This window comes from Phacochoerus africanus, chromosome 1 (genome assembly GCF_016906955.1).
Source record: "Phacochoerus africanus isolate WHEZ1 chromosome 1, ROS_Pafr_v1, whole genome shotgun sequence".
Taxonomy (NCBI): domain Eukaryota; kingdom Metazoa; phylum Chordata; class Mammalia; order Artiodactyla; family Suidae; genus Phacochoerus; species Phacochoerus africanus.
In genome coordinates this window covers 214,343,187-214,367,474 of record NC_062544.1, presented here as the reverse complement: position 1 = coordinate 214,367,474, position 24,288 = coordinate 214,343,187, and the positions used below count along the sequence as shown (strand labels likewise).

Below are 24,288 nucleotides of genomic sequence, written 5' to 3'. Positions count from 1 at the left end.
TGTTTGTTTGTTTTGTTTTTGTCTTTTTGTCTTTTGTTGTTGTAGTTGTTGTTGTTGCTGTTGCTATTTCTTGGGCCGCTCCCGCGGCATATGGACATTCCCAGGCTAGGGGTCTAATCGGAGCTGTAGCCACCGGCCTACGCCAGAGCCACAGCAACTCGGGATCCGAGCCGTGTCTGCAACCTACACCACAGCTCACGGCAACGCCGGATCGTTAACCCACTGAGCAAGGGCAGGGACTGAACCCGCAACCTCATGGTTCCTAGTCAGATTCGTTAACCACTGCGCCACGACGGGAACTCCAAAGGTTAAATATATATTTATTGCCATTTTAAACCTTGTTTTCTAGTTTATTTCTATGTTTCTCCTTTGTTCCTTTTTCTGTTTTTGGTTGGGTGACTTTCTTTTATTTTATAGTTGTGTCCTCTTTTTTTGGTTTTGTGAATGTATTATTTGGTTTTGATTTGTGGTTGCCCTGTTTTTTTCTGTAATAAGTTAACCCCTTCCTATAGTACTTGCTTTAGACAGATAGTCTTATAGGCTAAAACACATTTAAAAAAAAAAAAGTCTGGATTTTCTTACTCTTCTTCCCCACCTTTTATCATTTTGATGTCCTTTTTTACATCTTCATATTTATCCATTTGTTGTTTCCTGTGTTTATTATTGCTTTCACAAATAGGATTTTTTTCTTTTTGATCTATATATTGGCTTATTTAAGTGATTGCTTCCTAGTTGTGATTTCCTCCATCCTATATCTTCTATGTCTTTCCTATTTAGAGGACACCTTTCAGTATTTCTTCTATAATTGGTTTAGTGTTGCTGTATTCTTTCAGTATTTGTTTGAGAAATTCTTTATGTCTCCTTCTATTTTAAATGATAATTGTGCGGGGTATTCTAGGCTGCAAAACTTTCCCTTTTAGAACTTTGAATATATCTTGCCACACCCCTCTGGCCTGTAATGTTTGTGTAGAGAAATCAGCTGATAGCTTTATGGGGGTTCCCTTGTAGTGAAGTCTTTGTTTTTTTCTCTTGCTGCCTTTAGAATCCTCTCCTTTTCTTTTAACTTTTGCCATTTTTATTATATCTTAGTTTCAACTTGTTTGGGGGCCCTCTGTGCTTCCTTTATCTTGACAATATCTTTCCTTCTTTTGATTTGGAAAATTTTCAGCCATTATTGCTTGAAATATATTTTTGATTCCCCCCTTTTTCCTTCTCCTTCTTGAATCCCTATTATGTATAGATTGGGTTACTTCATATTAGCCCATAAGTCTCTTATATTTCTTTCATTTCTTTTCATTTGGTTTTCGGTCTGCTGGCCTGATTGGGTAATTTCCATTATGCTATCACCAAGTCATTTAGTTGTTCCTTTGCATTATTCATTCTGTTGTTTGATGCCTTTAAATCAGCTTTCATCTCTGCAAATGAATTTTCTAATTTTTTCTTGGCTCCTCCTTATAGTTTCTAGCTCCTTTCTAAAGTAATCTGCATTACTGTTGATATCTGTTCTCAGTTTCTTCAGCATTTTCATTACCTCCTTTTTGACCTCGGTGTCTCTTAGACTGCAGAATTCTATTTCGTTGTTTGCTCCTATTTTGTTTTGTTTTTTGTTTTTCTTTCTCTTTAGGGCCGCACCCATGGCATATGGAGTTTCCCAGGCTACGGATCAAATTGGAGCTGTAGCTGCTGGCTTACACCACAGCCACAGCAATGCAGAATCTGAGCTGTGTCTGTGACCTACACCCCAGCTCACAGCAAAGCCGGATCCTTAACCCACTGAGCAAGGCCAGAGATCAAACCCGAAACCTCATGGTTCCTAGTCGGATTCATTAACCACTGAGCCTCAATGGGAGCTCCTCTCATGTTCTTTTAGCTGGGAATGGTTCCAGTACTTCATTTTGCTTATATTTTTCTTATTCTCTGTCGCCTGAGTCTCAGCACCCACCTGAGTATCTCAGGCTGTTCTGCCTGGCTGGTGGTATTAGTGATGTGTGCTGCTTTTCCTTTGCTTTGCCTTCCTCTGGCACTCTACTGTGCTTTTCTCCAAGGCTCTGAGGCTCCTCCTTCGTCCTGGCTCACTTCCCTGTTGTTTAGGTGGTCTCCCAGGGTGAGGATTCCTTTCCTCTTTCACAGTTCCTTCTCAGGAGTTCTGGTCCTGTCCTGGTTCCTTTTTCTCTCTTCTCTCTCTCTTTTCCCTTTTGTTCTACCCAATTTTGTGGAGGGTTTATTGCCCTTTTTAGAGGTCTGAGCTCTTCTGACAGTGTTCAGTAGATTTTCTGTGCAAATTTTTCTACATGTAGATTTTTTTTTTCATGTGTTTGTGGGAGAAGGTGAGTACCATGTCTTACTCCTCTGCTGTCTTGATCTCCCTCCATATGAGTTTTTTAATGATTTTTTTCACGTTATAGTTGATTTACAATGTTCTATCAATTTCTACTATACAGCAAAGTGACCCAGTCATACACATATATTTTTCTCACATTGTCCTCCATCATGTTCCATCACAAGTGACTGGATATAGTTCCCTGTGCTATACAGTAGGATCTCATTGCTTATTCACTTCCAATGCAATACTCTGCATCTACTAACCCCAAACTCCCAGTCCATCCCACTCCTTCCCCCTCCCCCTTGGCAACCACAAGTCTGTTCTCCAAGTCCTTGAATTTCTTTTCTGTGAAAAGTTTCATTTGTGTCATATATTAGATTCCAGATATAAGTGATAGCATATGGTATTTGTCTTTCTTTTTCTGACTTACTTTACTTAGTGTGAGAGTCTCTAGCTCCATCCATGTTGCTGCAAATGGCATCAATTTGTTCTTTTTTATGGCTGACTAGTATTCCACTGTGTATCTATACCACATCTTCTTAATCCACTCATCTTTTGAAGGACATTTAGGTTATTGTGAATAGTGCTGCAATGAACATACGGGTGCTCCATATGAATTTTAAGGTAGATTTGCCTTAAAAAAAAACTATTGTGATTTTTTGCATTAAATCTGTCATTTTTGAATAGTATGTCAACATAACAATTAATCTTTCCATAAACACATGATATGCTTTCAGTTACTTATATCTTCTGTAATTTCTTTCAGCTGTACTTTATAGTTTTCAGTGTACAACCATTAGCCTCCTTCATTAAATTTATTTCTAAATATTTCATTATTTTTATGCTATTGTAAATGGAATTGTTAATTTCCTTTCAGATTATTCATTGCTAGTTTATAGCTGTGTAACAATTTTTTTGTCTTTTTTTGAGGGGGAGCATATGAAGTTCCCAGGCTAGGGGTCAGCATATGAAGTTCCCAGGCCAGGGGTTGAATTGGAACTGCAGCTGCCAGCCTATGCCACAGCCACAGCAATGAGGGATCATAGTCATGTCCATGACCTACACCACAGCTCACTGCAATGCCAGATCCTTAACTCACTGAGCAAAGTCAAGGGTCAAACCTGCATCCTCATGGATACTAGTTGGGTTCATTACCACTGAGCCATGACAGGAACTCCAGTGTAACAATTTTTATGTGTTGATTTTCTATCTTGTAGCTTTTCTGAATTCTTTTAGTCTTTTTGTGGATTCATTAGTGTTTTCTACATAAATGATCATGTCATCTGTGACCAGAGATAATTCTACCTCTTCAATTTGGATATCTTTAACTTCTTTTTCTTTCTTTCTTTTTTTTTTTTTTTGTCTTTTTGCCATTTTCTTGGGCTGCTCTCTCGGCATATGGAGGTTCCCAGGCTAGGGGTCGAATCGGAGCTGTAGCCACCAGCCTACACCAGAGCCACAGCAACGCGGGATCTGAGCTGCGTCTGCAACCTACACCACAGCTCACGGCAATGCCAGATCGTTAACCCACTGAGCAAGGCCAGGGACTGACCCGCAACCTCATGGTTCCTAGTCAGATTCGTTAACCACTGCGCCACGATGGGAACTCCTTTAACTTCTTTTTCTTGCCTAATTAATCTGGTTAGAACTTACAGTACAATGTTGAATAAAATTGGCAATAGTTAGCATACTTTTCTTGTTCCTGATCTTAGGGGAAAACCTTTCAGTATTTTACCATTGCATATGATATTACCTGTGGGCGAGTTTTTCATAAATGATCTTTAGTATATTGCAGAAGTTCCCTTCAATTCCTAGTTTATTCAGTGGTTTGGGTTTTGTTTTATTATGAAAAGTTATTTGATTTTTTTCAGTTGAGATAATCATATGGAGTTTTTTCCAATTAATGTAGTATATTATACTAACTGAGTTTCATATATTGAACCAGGCTTGCTTTCCAGGAATAAACCCTACTTGGTCATATTGTATAATTCTTTGAATATGAGTTGAATTCACTTTGTTAGTATTTTGTTAAGAACTTTGCTTCAATAATTATAGGGTGGGATGGGATTAAGATGGCAGAATAGAAGGACTGGAGCTCAACTTCTCTCCTAAAAACAACAAAATTCCCAACTAAAGGCTGAGCAATCTTTAACCGAATGGACCAAAACCTTCAAAAAGATATCCTACTCCAGAAAACAAAGAGGAAGCCACATCAAGAGGTAGGAGGGGCAATTATGTGGCATAAGCAACCCCATACCTCCTGGGTGGGAAGCCCCACAGACTGGAAAGTAACTGGTTCACAGAGACTCACCTACAGGAGTAAGAGTTCTGAGCCCCACATGAAACTTACACATGTGGGGATCTGGCACTGGGAGAAAGAGCCCCGGAGCATCTGGCATTGAAGGTCAGTGGGGCTTGTGCGCAGGAGCTCCACAGGACTGGGGGAAATGGAGACCCCATTCTTAAAAGGCGCACACAGACTTTGATGTGCACTGGATCCCAGGGCAAAGCAAAGTCTCCATAGGAATCTGAGTCAAACCTGACTGCAGTTCTTGGAGGACCTCCAGAGAAAACAGGGGTGAATGTGGCTTGTTGTGAGGGAAGGACATTGAAAGCAAAGCTCTTGGGAATATTCAGCAGCAGTGCCTTTCTCTGGAGGTGGCCATTTTGGAAAAATCTGGCCCCACCCATCAGCACTGAGAAGCCCCAGGGCAAACAACCATCCAGGTGGGATCTCATCTCTGCCCCTCAGTAAACAGGCTGCCTAAAGGCCCCGCTCCAGGCACACAGCCACCACTAATCCCATCGAGACCACCCACCAGAGGGATAGGAATCAGCTCCACCTACCAGTGGGAAGGCATCAGCCCCTCCCATCAGGAAGCCTACAGCAAGCCCCCCATACTGACTTCAGCCACATGGGAAGCAGACACCAGAAGTAAGAGAGGCTACAACTCTATTATCTGTAAAAAGGTCACCACACCAAAAAACTATAAAAATGAAAAGACAGAGAACTATAACTCAGATAAGGGAGAAAGAAAAAAACCCAGAAAATCAGCTAAGTGATGAGGAGATTCTCAGCCTCCAGGAAAAAGACTTTAGACTCTTGATGCTGAAGATGATGCAAGACATTGGAAATAAACTGGAGGCAAAGATGGATAATTTACAGGAAACACTGAGCAAAGAGATGCAAGATATAAAACTGAAACAAGAACAGATGCAAAATATAACAACCGAAATAAAAAATTTACTAGAAGCAGCTAACAGCAGAATATGGGAGGCAGAAGAACGAATAAATGAGGTGGAGGACAGATTAGTAGAAATTAGGGATGCAGAAGAGAAAAGAGAAAAAAGATTGAAAACAAATGAAGAGAGTCTCAGAGAACTCTGGGACAACGTTAAACGCACCACCATCCATGTTATAGGGGTGCCAGGAGAAAAGAGAGTAGGGGACAGAAAAAATATTCCAAGAGATAATAGCTGAAACTTCCCTAACATGGGAAAGGAACCACTCAATAATTATAGGGTGTATTGGTCTGTAGCTTTCTTGTAATATCTTTGAATGGCTTTATTATCAGGATAATGCTGGCTAAATATAATGATTTAGAAAGTCTCTCCTTTCTCTCTCTTTTTTCTTTTTATGGCCACACCTGCAGCATATGGAAATTCCCAGGCCAGGGGTCACATCAGAGCTGCAGCTGGGGCCTACACCACAGCCACAGCAACATTTGATCCAAGCTATATCTGTGACATATGCTGCAGCTTGCAGCAATGCCAGATCCTTAATACACTGAGTGCCGCTAGGAGTTGCACCCACACCCTCAGACAACTTTGGATCCTTAACTAGCTGAGCCACAGTGGGAACTCTAGAAAGTCCCTCCTCTTCAATTTTTTTTTTGAAAGAGTTTGAGAAAGATTTGTATAAACTCTTCTTTGTTTGGTTGTGTACATCAGTAAAGCCAACTGGTCCAGGGCCTTTCTTTGTTAGGAGGTTTTGATTACTAATTCAGTTTGTTTAGTGGCTATAGATCTATTCAGATTTTTTCTTTCTTACTTTCTTTTTTTCATTTTATTAGTCTTTTTGCCTTTTCTAGGGCCATTCCCACAGCATATGGAGGTTCCCAGGCTAGGGGTCAAATTGGAGCTGTAGCCACTGGTCTATACCAGAGCCACAGTAACACAGGGTCCGAGCCACATCTGCAACCTACACCACAGCTCATGGCAACGCCAGATCCTTAACCCACTGAGCGAGGCCAGGGATCAAACCTGCAACCTCATTGTTCCTAGTTGGATTCATTAACCACTGAGTCATGACTGGAACTCCAGATTTTTTATTTCTTGATGAGTCAGTTTTGGTAAATTGTGTGTTTCTAGAAATTTGTCCATTTAATTTATGTTATCCTGTTTGTTGGTGTACAATTGTTTTAATATTCTGTTAGGAGCTTTTTAATTTCTATTAAATTGATAGTAATGTTCCCATTTTTATTTCTGGTTCTAGTAATTTGTGTCTTCTCTTTTTCTTAGTCAATTTAGCAAAAGACTTGTCAATTTTGTTGATCTTTTCTAAGGCTTTTTTATTTAATTTTTTATTTAAGTATAGCTCATTTACAATGTTGTTAGTTTCAGGTGTACAGCAAAGTGATTCAGTTATATATACATATGTGTGTGTCTTTTTAGATTCCTTCCTTTTATAGATTATTACAAAATATTGAGTATAGTTTTCTTTTATATAAAAAAGGTCTATTTTGTTCTAGTTCTGTGAAAAATGCTATCGGTAACTTCATAGTGATTGTTTTGAATATGTAGATTGTCTTGAGTAGTAGTCATTTTGACAATATTGATTTTTCCAATCCAAGAGCATAGTATAGCTTTCCATCTCTCTGTGTCTTCTTCAATTTCTTGCAAGGATTTTCATCAGAGTATAGGTCTTTTGCCTCCTTAGGTTTATTCCTAGGTATTTTATTCTTTTTGATGTGATGGTAAATGGAATTTGTTTTCTTCAATTTCCCTTTCTGGTTTTTGTTTTGTTTTGTTTGCCTTTTAGGGCTGCACTTGCTGCATATTGAGGTTCCCAGGCTAGGGGTCTAATTGGAGCTGTAGCCTCTGGCCTATGCCACAGCCACAGCAACGCAAGATCCAAGCCACCTACACCACAGCTCACAGCAACGCTGGATCCTTAACCCACTGAGCGAGGTCAGGGATCAAACCTGCAACCTCATGGTTCCTAGTCAGATCATTTCCACTGCACCAGAATGGAAACTCCTCCTTTGTTGTTAATATTTAGAAATGCAACAGATTTCCATGCATTAGTTTTGTATCCTGCAGACTTTACTGAATTCATTGATGAGCCCTAGTAGTTTTCTGGTAGCGTCTTTAGGATTTTCTTTGTACGGTATCCTGTCACCTGTAAACAGTGACAGTTTTATTTCTTCTTTTCCAATTTGGATTCCTTTTATTTATTTTTCTTCTCTGATTGCTAAGACTTCCAGAACTATGTTGAGTAAAAGGGATGAGAATGGATTTCCTTGTTTTGTTCCTGATCTTAGAGGAAATGCTTTCAGCTTTTAACCATTGAGTACGTTAGTTGTGGATTTGTCATATATGGCCTTTATTATGTTGAGGTAGGTTCCCTCTTTGCCTACTTTCTAGAGAATTTTTATAAGTGGATGTTGAATTTTATCAAAGCTTTTTATACATCTATTGAGATGATCATATAGTTTGTGTTCTTCAATTTGTTAATGTGGTATATCACACTGATTTGCAGATATTGAAAAATTCTTGCATCCCTGGGATAAATCCTCCTTGACCATGGTGGATGATCCTTTTAATGTACTGTTGAATTCAGTTTGCTAGTGTTTTGCTGGGGATTTTTGCATCTATGTTTATCACCTCTTTCTTTCTTTCTTTCTTTCTTTTTTTGATATCTTTGGTTTTGCTTTTAGGATGATGGTGGCCTCATGGAATGAATTTAAATGTATTCCCTTCTTTTCAATATTTTGGAATAGTTTCAGGAGAATAGGTATTAACTCTTCTGTAAATGTTTGCTAGACTTCACTTCTGAAGCCGTCTGGTCCTGGACTTTTGTTTGTCAGGAGTTTTTAAATTCACAGATTCAGTTTCAGTACCAGCAGTTGGTTCTGTTCATATTTTCCTAGTTCAGTCTTGGGAGATTGTACCTTTCTAAGAATTTGTCCATTTCTTCTGGGCTGTCCATTTTATTGCCATATATTTGCTTATAGTAGTCTCTTATGTTCCTTTTATTTCTGTGATGTCGGTTGTGACTTTTTTCATTTCTAATTTTACTGATTTGAGCCCTCTCTCTCCTTTTCTTAATGAGTCTGGCTAAAGGTTTATCAATTTTGTTGATCTTTTCAAAGAACCAGCTTTTAGTTTCATTGATCTTTCCTATTGTTTTTAATCTCTATTTCATTTTTTCTGCTCTGAGTTTATGATTACTTCCCTTCTGCTCACTTTGGGTTTTGTTTATTCTTTTTTCCTCTCATTGCTTTAGGCGTAGGGTTAGGTTGAGATTTTTCTTGTTTTTTTGAGGTAAACTTGTATTGCTATAATCTTCCCTCTTAGAACTGCTTTTACCGGGAACTGTAGGTTTTAGATCATCGTGTTTTCATTTTCATTTGTCTCTAGATATATTTCAATTTTCTCTTTGATTTCTTTAGCGATCCATTAGTTGTTTAGTAACATAGTGTTTTGCTTCCATGTTTTTTTTTTTGGCATTTTTTTTCATATAGTTGATTTCTAGTCTCTCCATGTTGTGGATGGAAAAGACACTTGATATGATTTCAATTTTCTTAAATTTACTGAGGCTTGTTTTGTGATCTGTTGTGATCTATCCTAGAGAATGTTCCATGTGTGCTTGAAAAGAATGCATATTCTGCTGCTTTCATATGGAATGCTCGATAAATATCAGTTAAGTCCATTTGGTCTAATGAATTACTTAAAACCTGTGTTTCCTTTCTGTTTTTTTTTTTTTTTGTCTTTTGTCTTTTGTCTTTTTGCTATTTCTTTGGGCTGCACCCACGGCATATGGAGGTTCCCAGGCTAGGGGTCGAATCGGAGCTGTAGCCACTGGCCTACGCCAGAGCCACAGCAATGCAGGATCCGAGCCGCGTCTGCAACCTACACCACAGCTCACAGCAATGCTGGATCGTTAACCCACTGAGCAAGGGCAGGGATCGAACCTGCAACCTCATGGTTCCTAGTCAGATTCGTTAACCACTGCGCCACGATGGGAACTCCCCTTTCTGTTTTTATGACTGGATGATCTGTCCACTGATGTAAGTGGGCATTAAAGTCCCCCACTATTATTCTGTTGCTGTTGATTTCTCCTTTTATGTCTGTTAACATTTGCCTTTTGTATTGAAGTGCTCCTATGTTGGCTGCATACATATTTACAAGTGTTATATTTTCTTCTTGGGTTGATCTCTTTATCATTAAGTAGTCATCCTTCTTTGTTTTTTGTAACAGTCTTTATTTTTTTAGTCTATTTTGTCTGATGTAAGTATTGCTTCTCCAGCTTTTTTTGATCGCCATTTACATGTTTCTCAATCTTAAATGCATCTCATATAGGCAGCAACTATACACTAAGTTTGTATCCATTCAGCCAGTCTGTCTTTCAGTTGGAGCATTTAGCTATCTATATTTCAGGTAATTATCAATATGTATGTTCTTATTGCCATTTTTAAACTGTATTGGATTTGTTTTTGTAGGTCTTTTGTCTTGCTTTGCTCTTTTGTGATTTGATGACCATCTTTAGTGTTGTTTGGATTCCTTTTTCTTTTTTTTTTTTTTTGTCTTTTTGTCTTTTTGTTGTTGTTGTTGTTGCTATTTCTTGGGCCGCTCCCGCGGCATATGGAGGTTCCCAGGCTAGGGGTCTAATCGGAGCTGTAGCCACAGGCCTATGCCAGAGCCACAGCAACTCGGGATCCGAGCCGTGTCTGCAACCTACACCACAGCTCACGGCAACACCAGATCGTTTACCCACTGAGCAAGGGCAGGGACCGAACCCGCAACCTCATGGTTCCTAGTCAGATTCGTTAACCACTGTGCCACGACGGGAACTCCTGGATTCCTTTTTCTTTATTACATGTATATCTATTATAGATTTTTTATTTTTAGTTGCCATGAGGTTTTTGTATGGTAGTTTAGATATATCTACATGATCGTTTTAAGTTGCTCATCTCTTAATTTCAAACAGATTTTTAAAACCCAGCAGGAGTTCCTGCTATAGTACAGCAGGTTAAGGATCTGGCATTGTCTCTGTGGCAGTGCAAGTTCAATCCCTGACCTGGCACAGTGGGTTAAGGATATGGCATTGCTGCAGGTGTGGCATAGGTCACAGCTGCAGCTTGGATTCCATATGCTGTGGGTGTGGCCAAAAAAAAATCCTCTGCATTTGTACTCTTCTTCCCTTAGTCTTTAATATCATATTTCACACCTGATTATTTTGTGTATTACTTAACTGCTTATTGTGGGTACAGGTGATTTTTGCTACTTTTGTTTTTTAACTTACATGCTAGCATTGTCTATGGATGATTTTCTACTTTTCCTATATGTGTCTTTACCAGCGAACTTTTTTATTTTGTAAGTTTTTGGTTTCTAGTTGAGGTCTTGCTTTTTTGCCTAGAAAAGTTCCTTTAATATTAGTCATAAGCTGGTTTGGTAGTGCTGAATTAACTTTTGCTTGTCTGTAAAGCTTTTGATTTCTCCATCAAATTTGAACAAGAGCCTTGCTAGGTGGAGTATTCTTAGTTTTAGGTTTTTCACTTTCACCACTAAATATATTGCGCCACTCCCTTCTAACCTACAGAGTTTCTGCTGAAAAGTCAGCTGATAGCTTTATGGGAGTTCCACTGTATGTTATTTGTTGCTTTTCCCTTGCTGCTTTTAGTCCATCTCTTTACCTTTGTCATTTTGATTACAGTGTGTCTTGTCTCTTTGGGTTAATCCTGCATGGGACTTTCTGTGCTTTCTGGACTCGGGTGAATATTTCTTTTCCCATGTTAAGGAATTTTTCAGGAATTATCTCTTGAAGTATTTTCTCAGGCCGTCGGGCTCTCTTCTCCTTCTGGGATGCCTATATGAATATTAGTGCACTTGATATTGTCCCAGAATTCTCTTAAACTGTCCTCATTTTTTTTTCATTTTTTTTTCTGTTCAGACTCATTGGTTTCCACTACTCTGTCTTCTTCCAGCTAACTGATCTGTTCCTCTGTATCACTGAGTCTACTATAAATTCCTTCTAGTGTATTTTCCATTTTGGTTATTGTATTACTCTCTGCTTGATTGTTCTTTATGTTTGTCTTTGTTTAAAACTACTTACTTCTTCTCTATATGGCTGTTCCTCCCCCAAGTTCTTTGATCATCTTTATGATCATTGCTCTGAACTCTTTCTCTGGTAGATTGCGTATGTCTACTTCACTTAGTTCTTTTGGGATTTTATCTTATTCCTTCATCTGGAATTTGTTCCTCTGCTAACTCATTTTGTTCTAAGTTTCTCTGTGTATTTTTATGTGTTAGGTTAGTTATGTTTCTCAACCTTGGAAAAGTAGCCTTCTGTAGGATACGTCCTATGCATCCCAGCACTCCACTCCCCTCTTGTCAACCAAACTATATAGTCTAGGGTTGCCCCCTAAGAGGGCTGTGTGGGTCCTTCTGTTGTGGTGAGCTGACTATGTAGGCAGGCTGGTAGGCTTGGTTAGCCCATAGTCTAGTTGGTTACTCAGCCCTGCCTTGTGTAGATGCTGCTGGCTGCTGTTAAGCAATGTGTGGTAATGGAGTGGCTAGCAGAATCCTAGGGGTCACCAGGGTTAATGCTGCTCACTGGGTAGTCATATTTTAAAAGATTCTGGGGCTGTTGCCCACCTGTTGACATGTGAAGTCAGATCTTGGGGTCAGTACCAGACTATTGGCATGCAGAGCTGGTTCCTGGAGTCTGGCTGCAGGGCCCAGGGATGCCAGAGCTTGTTCCAGATCTTTGTTGGGTGGGGTGGGGGTGGTTTCCTGATACAGTTGCATATGGGGGCTGTAATATCTCATAGCTTATGTTGGCCTGCTCAGGGGCAGGGCCAAGGCTCAGCTGGTCTCATGGTGGGGTCTGGACTGCTGTTGTAGGGCTCAATCTACAAGCTGTGGGATCATAGATTTTTGCTTCTGACATATGCCCCCTGGTTGGTGAGGCCAGGCCTTGGCCTTGTTATGGGCAGGGCATGCCTAGGGGTGTGCCAGAAGTGGCTGTGGGCTCAGGAAGTCTTTAGGCAGACTGTTTGCTGATGGGTGGGACTTAGTTCTTCGGCCTGAGGAATTGCAGCACTAGCACCTACAGAATATTGGGTGGGTTCAGGTCTTGGCACTAATGATCCAATATGTTAGCTGCTAGTAGCAACAGTGCTTACACAGCTGAACACCCCCAAATATGTCTGCCCACCACTGTCCATGTCCCTGGGGTGAGCTGCAGCCACCTGTCCCCCCACCCCACCTCCTTCCCAGAAGACTCTCCAAGAACAGGTAGGTGTGGCTCAGGCTCTTATCAAATTACTACTTCTGCCCTGTATCCTGGTGTGTGTGATTTTGTGTGCACCCTTTAAGAGGGAAGTCACCAGGGAGTTCCTGTAGTAGTACAGAAGAAATGAATCCGACTAGTATCCATGAGGATGTGGGTTGACCCCTGGCCTCACTTAGTGGCTTGGGGATCCGGCATTGCCATGAGCTGTGGTGTAGATTGAAGACATGGTTTGGATCCTGTGTCACTGTGGCTGTGGCATAGGCCAGCAGCTGTAGCTCTGATTGAACCCCTACCCTGGGAACTTCCATATGCTGTGGGTGTGGCCCTACAAAAAAAAGAGTGAAGTCTCTGGCTCAATAGGTTAAGGATCCAGTTTTGTCAACTGCTGCGATGTGGGTTTGATCCCTGACCCAGAACTTCTCTATATGCTGTGGGCACAGCCAAAAAAGAAAGGAAAAAAAAAAGAATGAAATCTCTTTTACCCCAGTCCTGTGGGGCTCCTGCAATTAAGCCTGCCAGCCTTCAAAGCCAAATACTCTTAGTGCTTCTCTTGCCCGTGCCAGACCCTTGGACTGTAGAGCCTGAAATGGGGCTCAGAACTTACTCTTTTAGAAGAACTTCAGCAATATAATTTTCCAGTTTTTAGGTCACTCACCCAGGGGTTATGGGATTTGATTATATTGCAAGTCTGCCCCTCCTACCCATCTCTTAATGATCCCTTATTTATGTCTTTAGTTGTAGATCTTTCTTGGTAGGTTCCAGTGTTTTTCATTGATGGTTATTCTGCAGAGTTGTGATTTTGATGTGCTCAGGGTCTTTCTACTCCTCCATCTTGGCTGATGTCCTCTTCATTCTTTTTTCTTTCTGCTCCTCAGATTGGATAATTTCACTTGTTTTAAGTTCACTGATACTTTTTTTTTTTCCCACTGTACAGCAAGGGGGTCAGGTTATCCTTACATGTATACATTACAATTACATTTTTCCCCCCACCCTTTCTTCTGTTGCAACATGAGTATCTAGACAAAGTTCTCAATGCTATTCAGCAGGATCTCCTTGTAAATCTATTCTAAGTTGTGTCTGATAAGCCCAAGCTCCCGATTCCTCCCACTCCCTCCCCCTCCCATCAGGCAGCCACAAGTCTCTTCTCCAAGTCCATGATTTTCTTTTCTGAGGAGATGTTCATTTGTGCTGGATATTAGATTCCAGTTATGAGTGATATCATATGGTATTTGTCTTTGTCTTTCTGGCTCATTTCACTCAGGATGAGATTCTCTAGTTCCATCCATGCTGCTGCAAATGGCATTATGTCATTCTTTTTTATGGCTGAGTAGTATTCCATTGTGTATATATACCACCTCTTCCAAATCCAATCTTCTGTCGATGGACATTTGGGTTGTTTCCATGTCCTGGCTATTGTGAATAGTGCTGCAATGAACATGCAGGTGCACGTGTCTCTTTTAAGTAGAGTTTTGTCCGGATAAATGCCCAAGAGTGGGATTGCAGGGTCATATGGAAGTTCTATGTATAGATTTCTAAGGTATCTCCAAACTGTTCTCCATAAGTTCACTGATACTTTCTTCTGTCTCTTCAAATTTGCTATTGAATACCTTCAGTGAGTTTTTCATTTCAGTTATTTTACTTTTAAGCTCCAGAATTTGGTCCTTTTTATAATTTCTGAATCTTTACTTATATTTTCATTTGTTCTATATGTTTTCCTGATTTCCTTTATGTCTTTGCCCATTGCTTCTTTTTTTTTTTTTTTTTTTTTTTTTTTTTTGCTATTTCTTGGGCCGCTCCCACGGCATATGGAGGTTCCCAGGCTAGGGGTTGAATCGAAGCTGCAGCCACTGGCCTATGCCAGAGCCACAGCAGCGCTGGATCCAAGCCACGTCTGCAACCTACACCACAGCTCACGGCAACGCTGGATCATTAACCTACTGAGCAAGGGCAGGGACCGAACCCACAACCTCATGGTTCCTAGTCGGATTTGTTAATCACTGCGCCACGACAGGAACTCCCCCATTGCTTCTTTTAGCACGTTGAAAATATGTAAGACAGTTGACTTAATGTCTCTACCTAGTAATTCCAATGTCTGGGCTTCCTCAGGGATGGTTTCTAATTCTTTTTTTAATCCAATGTTTGGGCTATACTCTCCTGTTTTTGTTTCCTGTAATTTTTAAAATAGTGAACCAGACATGTGGTTTGAACTCTGAAGTCTAACTCTTCCACTCCTCAGGGATTGGTAAATCTTGCTTTGTTGAGGGTTGAATCCATTGCTTATGACTTTTCCAAACTATTTTTGCCAGTTTATTCCATGTTGTGTGTGGTCACTGAAGTTTCTCTTGTCTCTACAGCCAGCTAATGACCTAACAGAAGAGTTCCTTAAATGTCTGGATCCCAAAGGGAAATAGTGTCTCTAATTCCCTGCAAACTACTTAAGTCCATGAGGGTTGAAACAGTGGCCAGACTCTGGGCTGGCCTCTCAGTGATCAAATACAGTAATCATCAATCAAAACACTCAATCATGATATTTGGAAGAGAAGATTCTTATTGCCCACTCTGGCTCTAGGAAGCTGGACCAAAGAATGTAGGACACCATCTCTCCTGTTGCCTGCTGCAAAGGATGGTAGTGGGGGAATGGTAGCCACTATGTGAAAGACCAAAATTCACTAGAATGTATTGAAATTTACCAGCCTCTTCACCAAGCTCTGCCCTGGATAGTCCAAGTGTTTAACTCCAGAATTCTGAGAACTGCTTTAGACAGTTCTTGCCAGTCCAATAGTTGTTTAGTTAAACAGCTTCCTATCCTGTCATCTTCTCTGACATCATTCTACTTCATTTCTTCTTGTCAAATAATACTCCATTGCAGGCTTATACCACATTTTGCTTATTCATTCATCAGGTAATGGCCATTTGAGTTTTCAGTTTTTTACTTTTGAATAATACCACTATGCACACTCATAGAAATTTTTGTGTGGACTTGTATTTTCATTTCTCTTGAGTATATACATAGGCATGAGCTTGCTGGGTACAATGATTACTATTATTAACCCTGCATTCCTAGAGTAAACCCTACATGGTCAGTTTATTATCCTTTTGTATATTGTTGGATTCAATTTGCTAGGAGTTTTTGGTAAGAATTTCTGCATCTATATTCATGGGAATATTGGTTTGCAATTTTTGTTGTAATATCTTTGTCAGGTTTTAGTATATTGGCCTTAATAGTTTTTTCCACTTCTGTTTTCTGAAAAAGTTTTTGTAACATTGGTGATATTCCTTCCTTCCTTGAATGTTTGACAGACTTCACCAGTGTAATTTGAGTCTAGAGTTTTCTTTATGGAAAGTTTTGATAAATTCTATTTATTTGACACAGGGCCATTCAGATTTCCTGATTTTTTTTTTCTTACATTAATTTTGATAAATTGAATTTATCAATACATTTTTCTACCTCAAGTAAATGGTCTAATTTGTTAGCATAAAATTCATGATATACCCTTATTATGCTTTAATGTCCATAAGTCTGTGGTTGAAACCTTTTTCATCCTTGGTAACTGTTTTTGGTTTTGTCTTTTTTGGATCAGTATAGCTGTGGGCTTTTCATATTTCACTTTTCATTCCAAAGAATCAGATTTTGACTTTGTTAATCTTATCTATTGCATGATTTCATTTCACTGATTTTTTGTTCTTTATTATATATATTTTCTATTTCATTTCAGCTTGCTTTGCTTTTCTCTGCCGAACTTGTTAAGATAGAAACGGGTTAAAGTCATTGATTTTTAGATAGTTTTGAGCTTTTATATTAGAAAAACATTTCCCTCTAAGCCACAACTGTCTACTGGAACTTTCTGCAGTGATGGAAATACTATTTTCTGCTGCCCAATAGCCTGTAGCTATATATTGCTATTGAGTACTTGAAATGTGATCCGTGTGTCTGAGGAATTGAAATTTTTTTATTAAATAATTTAAATTTGGTCACATGTGACTATGGATACTGTATTAAGCAGTGTATCTCCAAGCACTATTTTACCTGCATCCGTAGATTTTGTTATATTTAAATTAAAAATATTTTCTAATTTTTCTTGTGAATTCATCTTTACATAAATTATTTACAAATGTGCTGTTCAATTTCCTGATATTTTAGTGGTTTTCTGTCTTGTTACTGATTTCTAATTTAATTCCATTCTGATTAGAGAATACACCATGTATAATTTCAATACTCTTCAACTTAAGACTTATTTTACAGCCCACCATATATGTTCTATCTTGAATATACCACGCATACTTGAAAAGTATTTAGCAATTGTAGTGTCCTATAAATGTCAGTTAGATTGAGGTGGCTGATTAAGTGGTTCAAATCTTTTGTCCTGATTTGTCTCATTATTCTATTAATTGCTAAGGAGTGGGTGTTAAAATCTGTGGCAGAATTATCTTTCTCCCCACAATTCCATAAATGTTTAATTCATATATTTTAAGGCTGTCATGCAGTTCACATACATATATCTTCCCAATGAATTGTCTCTTTTTATCATCATGAAATATTCCTATTTTTATCTACGGTAATATCTTTTTATCTGGTGTTTATACAGCCACTCTAGTCTAATTATGTGCATTTGCATGTTCTATTTCTTTCCATCTTTTGACTTTCAACTCACCTGTGTTTTTAAAGTGTTTCTTGTAGGCAGCATTTAAATGGGCCAAGAAAAAAAAAAAAGACAACTCAGTGTTCAAGATTTATTAAATTAGATGAGGAATTCCCACACTGGTGCACATACCAGCTTGTATACAGTTATAAGGGCATATCACTTGTTTACAAAGATACAGCTGAGCAGTAAGTTGGCAAGCCTAATAAGCCATCTTTAGCCAACTAAAATGTCAAGATCAAAAGGAAACAGTAAAGGTCATGCAAGTTCTAGAATAATGAATCATGACAAAGCTCACTCATTTGATTCTTTACCTTCGAAATGCACATGACATCTAAAACCAGAAAAATCTAAAGACTGGAAGGTTGTAATAGTCAAATATACATTTCATTCAGGAATATTAAAGCCTTTTACCACTTACCAACTTGTTTGATTGGAAAAATCTCGATCCTAACTATAGAAAAGAGTTTTTTGGAAGAGATTTACTGCTGTAAAATGCATGCCCGTTATTCATATTATGCCTTGAAGTCATTGAGCTTTCATTAAAGTATGATAAAGCACAACAGTTAAACCAGGAACCCCAACTATGACCTTTCACTCACCTACACTAAATATCAGTTTAAGATAAAACACTAAAGACTAAAATAGACTGTGAGTAGTGAAACAAATCAGTGAGGCTGTAATAATCCAGATCTATTTTAAGGTTCTTGGTGTCACTTAAGTAAGTTAAGAGACAGTGGATTTCTTCTTAGGTGATAGGATTGAACTGCCTTTTAACAAACAGCTGATGATCAGGTTTATAACAATGGCTGACTAGAAAATAAAGTCCTAACTGATGTAGCCTCAAACTTATTTGTTCACATCTACATTTACCTTACAGCAACCAAATACTTACAGGGAGACATGATCAAAGACCCTTTTGCAAGCTTTGCCTTCCTACACCCTTTATTCCCTCCTCCCCCCAAACTCCTATAGAAGTTTCCCCTGCTTGAAGCTAAAAGGTCAATTCTGAATTCAAACTTGTATGAACTAGGTTTATAAGGTTAACATGCAAATAAGGGGGTAAAGTTAAATTCATTTGACAACAGCAAACATTATAAATGTATGCTACTATCTTGCTGAACAGAAGACTCGGGAAACCCACAAATATAACAAAACACAACATTAAGCTTAAAAACAAAGAATCTGGAAGTAATTTTACAGTGGTTGAAGTTATCCACCAAATGCTTAATGACCACAAAATGTTTCTGCATCTAAAACTAAAAGAATTATAGGGAGCTGGGAATACATGTTAGATACTAACGATCTTCAAGCTTTGAAGATGTCATTGCATGAAGAAAATTATGGGAAACACTGTTCCCGATAATCACGTACACCCTTAGTGTAACATATGGAGATCACTGTCTCCGATATAGACACTGTGGTAGGCAAAAACTACCTTGTTCTTTATACATTATGGAAGACACTGCTCCCGATAATGTGAGTTAGGTTTGTGACAAAGGTACTGGAAATTTTGCAAAATTCGAATTAAAGTTACACCTTGGAAAAATTGAGCTGTAAAATTTTGCACATAGGCATATGATCACAGCCTTTAAGTGACATTAATTTATAAGTTGGTCACAATTCACTGCACTTAAGAGAACTGCCATTTTTTTCTGGTTAGCTAAATAGAAATCTGATTTGATTAGCATTGACTAATTAATTCTTCTCCAAGACTTAGCTTATAATTTTATTTGGCTTGCGGCTGTTTTCTAACACTCTCAAGTGTTGACCATAAATGCAAAACTTCCAGTATCTGTTGGGTTTTACTAGCAGATGCTGCTTTTATTTAAAAAAAAAAAAACGACAGTATAACTGTCATAATTATGGAAGGCACTGCTTCCGATAATTATCTTCTATAAAAAAAACACCATTTATAGTGAACTCTGTCACTGATAAATAAACAATAAATATCTCAGTGCCAAAATGACAGGAAGCTTTACCAAAAACTTAACACTTTGGCCAAAATTTGGCAGTGTGTTCTTTAAAGTCTGACAAACTGAGTTTGAAATTAAACACCAAAAACTGGCTCTCCTTCAAAATACCTTGGAAAAAACAAAATAAAGTTCTATGGGACAAGCAACAGAGGAAAAGAAAATACACTAGGTCTTTGGCTTCTGGTCTCCTCTTTTCATAATTTTGAGGTTAACACATTAAGGCCTCACTCCTGCACTAAACAGTTGAACATCATTTTATGCAGCTGAAGGATCTCTATTTCAGACCCTCGCTGGCAAGAAAACAAGTTCCGACTCTTCTGAAAGTGAACTGTTTTGCTTGGGGATGTGGAAACCAGCCTGTATCCTCTTAAAGAAGGCAGAGATCTCATGTGGAGAGGAAAGCCTTACAACCCGGTATCTCCTTTCCAGCACTGAATAAAGAAGGAGGACACACTGAGCTACCACTTTCCACCCTCAGCAGAGAGCACCTTCCTCCTCCAATTCCAGTGACACCAGTTCACGTGTGTATCTTAGGATTTAGAGCAATAGTTCACCTAACTGGTTCTGACTTTTTCACAACTGTAACAGGAAAGAGGCAGTTACCATTACAAAGCACTTAAAATTCTAGAGATAATTGGAGAAAATATTCTACCATGAATATTTTTAAGTGGTTATTCACTTTAACTTGAAGTGCAAGTACCTACCCTGTATGAAAAGCTGCTGCCTAAAGACATCTAGTAGTACCAAGATGACTGGGTAGAATTATAACAAATTAGGTTTTGTACCCCTACTGAAAATTTAGCACAACCAGCACAAGTCTAGAAAACCACATTACCCTGATGTTCTTATGATAGGTTATGAGTATCACATTTAAAATTCATTGTCAATGTCCCAAATGTCACCAGAGAGGGCATTTGCAGCTCCCTGAATAGTCCAGGTTGCTAGAGCCAACTGATTTTTCAATAGTGTTTCATTAAAAGCACTGCTATTTTTCTGACGCAGCTTTAAGTGCTCTACTAAAGCTGACAGGGTGTGAGAGCCAGAGCCCCAGAAGATATGTCGGAATGGAGACTCTCTCGGAGATACATAGGGTGAGAGGAAGTGATATTCCACCTATGAAAACAAAACATACAAGAGCTTACACAGTGCTGTAACTTTTGTTGTGAGGAAACGACCTGATATAGTAAAACAACTGTCGTCTCATTTTAAATGTTAAAACTTCCCCGAATCTAAGAATGTTAAGAACCAGGCTACTAATCTTCCAATGTTTAATTTTCAAACTGTCAATTCCTTTGTAAATTCTAACTGCCCTGAGCTGGTTTTAAAATTGGAACCTATATATGAAAGGTTTACAAGTTTCTACTATGATAGTCTTCTGCTTCTTCCAAGCAGACTTAAGTTTATAAAAGCAGCTGAGGACTGAATTAAACAAATACAGAGAAAATGACAGCTAAAAGTCATTAGTGATCCCTTCTTTTAAATGTTTTTAAAGGGAGTTCCTGTGGTGTAGGTCACAGATGCAGCTCGGATCCAGCGTTGCTGTGGCTCTGGCGTAGACCAGCAGCTATAGCTCCGATTAGACCCCTAGCCTGGGAACCTCCATATGCCGTGGGAGCGGCCCAAGAATCGGCAAAAAAAGACCAAAAAAAAAAAGTTTTTGAAGCCTAAAAAAATTAATACTAGGTGAAATGTCTTTTTAATTTCCAGTATAGGTATGTTGACTTTTTATCTTGCTAATAAGTAATATTTAAAATTTGTGCTGAGGAGTTCCCACTGTGGTGCAGTGGTTAACGAATCCGACTAGGAACCATGAGGTTTCAGGTTCGATCCCTGGCCTTGCTCAGTGGGTTAAGGATCCAGCGTCACCACGAGCTGTGGTATAGGTCGCAGATGCGGCTTAGATCCTGTGTTGCTGTGGCTGTGGCGCAGGCTGGCGGCTACAGCTCTGGTTCGACCCCTAGCCTGGGAACCTCCATATGCCATGGGAGTGGACCAAGAAATGGCAAAAAGACAAAAAAATAAAATAAATAAATAAATAAATAAATAAATAAAATTTGTGCTGAGCTTCGAATACTTGCCATGGCATAGTGGGTTAAGAATCTGACTGCAGCAGCTTGGGTAGCTTTGGAGGTGCAGGTTCGACCCCAGGCCTGGCGGAGTGGGTTAAAGGATCTGGCATTGCCAGAAGCTTTAGCATGGGTTGCAGCTGTGGCTTGGATGCAATCCCTGGCCCAGGAACTTCCATATGCTGTAGGTGTAGCCATAAAATGGAAAGAAGAAAAAAAAATTTGTGCTGAATTCCAAAGCAGCAAAGGATTCTAGGGTCCTGAAATTATCACTCCACTTTTTAGAAATAGATTTACCAATTAAAAATGAACTCTTGAGTTCCTTCTCTTCTGACGGTACTTACTTTCATGATACGGTCATTGATTTCCCTCATGACAAATTTGTCTCTTGTCTCCACATTCCTATAATCTGATGTTAGTCTAGACGTAGCACGGAAGAAGTCTCCACGAGCAGAATACAGCCACTGCAGGCTCAGACCCATCTCCTGAAGCAGAAAGACATTAAATTCACTATTAGACATTGTATTTCTTAGGATGTCATTCTGTATACCTTTCTTTCTTCTCTTTTTCTTTTTTCATGGCTGCACCGAAAGTATATGGCAATTCCCGGGACAGAGACTGAATCCAAGCCACAGCTGCAACCTGAGCCACTGCAGTCAGATTCTTAACCCACTGCACCAAAGCAGGAACTCCTATGACTTTTCTAAATTTAGGTGTAGTAACTAAAATGGCTCTGATAAAAGGGGGTGACTCACAGACAAGCTCCAAGACTCAGCGAAAGCTAGACTTAAGCATCTTATACAAGAGGTCCCAAGCTGCATAAACTAGAATAATACACTCAGCAGAGTACAGTTATCCACTTTTAGTCTCATGAGAAAACCGTCCTCATAAAGAAATTTAACATCATTTACTTAGTAAAAGTACATAATTCTGTGAAGTATGGTCTTTCCATCCGAATTTCCCTTTGGTGGCAAACTTCAAACATTTCTGTTCAGCAAACTTCAGAATCTAGTTATTCTAGTTATTCTGGTAAGCCCTGCTTTCTGATCAGTTACAGTTAGTTTCAAGAAAGCCAATCCTAATAATTGAGATTTGGTTATCAGTGAGTTACTTCATTTAACGGATCTGTTAAATTGACTTCTAGTACCAGAAAAAGTACTTAATAATTTGATGGTATCAAATGTGTGACTATTAGACACAAAGGATCAACACTAAACAAGACTTTAAGTACTGGCTATGTTCTCTCTCCCTCTGTGTCATTTCTGAAAGGCATATATTGCCCAAACTCACAGGTTCAGAATCATAGTTGAGATGTTTATGTATTCTCTAGGTCCAATCTCTTTATGGGTTGCTTGGAATGTGTGAATGAGAAAAGGCTCAACACCATTTTATTTATGTTTTAATTTCTTTCTTTTCTTTTCTTTTTCTTTCTTTCTTTCTTTTTTTTTGCTATTTAGGGCCACACCCATAGCACATGGAGGTTCCAGGCTAGGGGCTGAATCAGAGCTGTAGCTGCTGGGCTACACCACAGCTCATGGCAACACCTGATCCTTAACTCCCACTGATCGAGGCCAAGGACAGAACCTGCAACCTCACAGTTACTAGTCAGATTCATTTCCACTGTGCCACAACAGGAACTTCTCAGTACCACTTTATTTTTTTTGGTCTTTTTAGGGGCGCACCCACGCTATAAGGATGTTCCCAGGCTAGGGGTCCAATCAGAGCTGTAGCTGCCGGCCTATACCAGAACCACAGAAACTTGGGATCCAGGCTGTGTCTGCAACCTACACCACAGCTCACAGCAATGCCAGATCCTTAACCCACTGAGTGAGGCTAGGGATCGAACCCACTTCCTCATGGATGCTAGTTGGGTTCACTAACCACTGAGCCATGACAGGAACTCCAACTCAACAGCATTTTAGATTCTACAATACTTACTGTGGTCTATCCTATATCTATAACCCACAGCCTCCCAACTTCTCTTTTCAAATGAGTTATGGATTCTAAGCAAAATTATACTTCACTTTAAAACATACTTTGGCCACTTTGGCCACCAATCATGTCTCTCCAGAACCAGCTAAACATTATTCTTCAAACCACTTGATACTTCAGCAGTAAGAACCTTATTTTAATTAATGCTCACCCTTATGTCAACTCTGAATTGGTTCATTTCCCTCACAAATGAAAGTATTTTGTCATTATACATCTCATAGTTCAGGTTCAATTCAAAATCAATGGTAAGTTTAATCACAAGATGACCAGCCACTTCGGCTGCTGCACGTGCCATTCTGTTCAACTGAGGAACGCTCTTACTCAGGACGTCATAGGTATCCATGGTAGTACCCAGATAAGGGTAATCTGTGTCCTGGAAAACAAAGGCACATTAATGTACTCAGGTGGGTTATAAGACGAGGAGCCTCACACTCTAGTTTCCCCATCAAGGTAACAGTAACTGTAATTCTTCCTTTGCTTCTAACATATTCCTATTCCAACTTTATCTCATATCCACCACTTTAAGAAGACACCACTTTTGCTAGTTCCTCTGAACCTGACCTACTCCTAGAATGACTACTTTCTTCTAGGTTCTACAGAATTCCTGTTCTCTCACATCATAGAGCCTGAACAAATTTCTAGCCAAATTCCTTGAGGTTGTATCCTTTGTTCTCTTCCCTGAGAAGTTTGGCCCATCTTAGTGAAGAAAGAGGAGAGCAAGCATGAGATGTACTTTGATTATCAATGTTGCTTTTAAACAGAAATTTACCCT

General features: G+C 39.2%; 1 protein-coding gene across 7 annotated transcripts in view; it reads right to left on the bottom strand.

Moving 5' to 3' along the window:
• Positions 1-17,559: 17,559 nt before the first annotated feature.
• TFRC (transferrin receptor) overlaps positions 17,560-24,288 on the bottom strand; it is a 29,987-nt gene continuing 23,258 nt past the window's right edge. For all 7 annotated transcript variants that reach the window (XM_047789797.1, XM_047789842.1, XM_047789833.1 and 4 more), the window contains exons 17-19: positions 23,668-23,889; positions 21,869-22,009; positions 17,560-20,571 (exon numbers count right to left, since the gene is read on the bottom strand). In XM_047789797.1, coding sequence (XP_047645753.1) covers positions 20,329-20,571; positions 21,869-22,009; positions 23,668-23,889 — 606 coding nt within the window. In that variant the 3' untranslated portion in view covers positions 17,560-20,328. The remainder of the gene's footprint in view (positions 20,572-21,868; positions 22,010-23,667; positions 23,890-24,288) is intronic.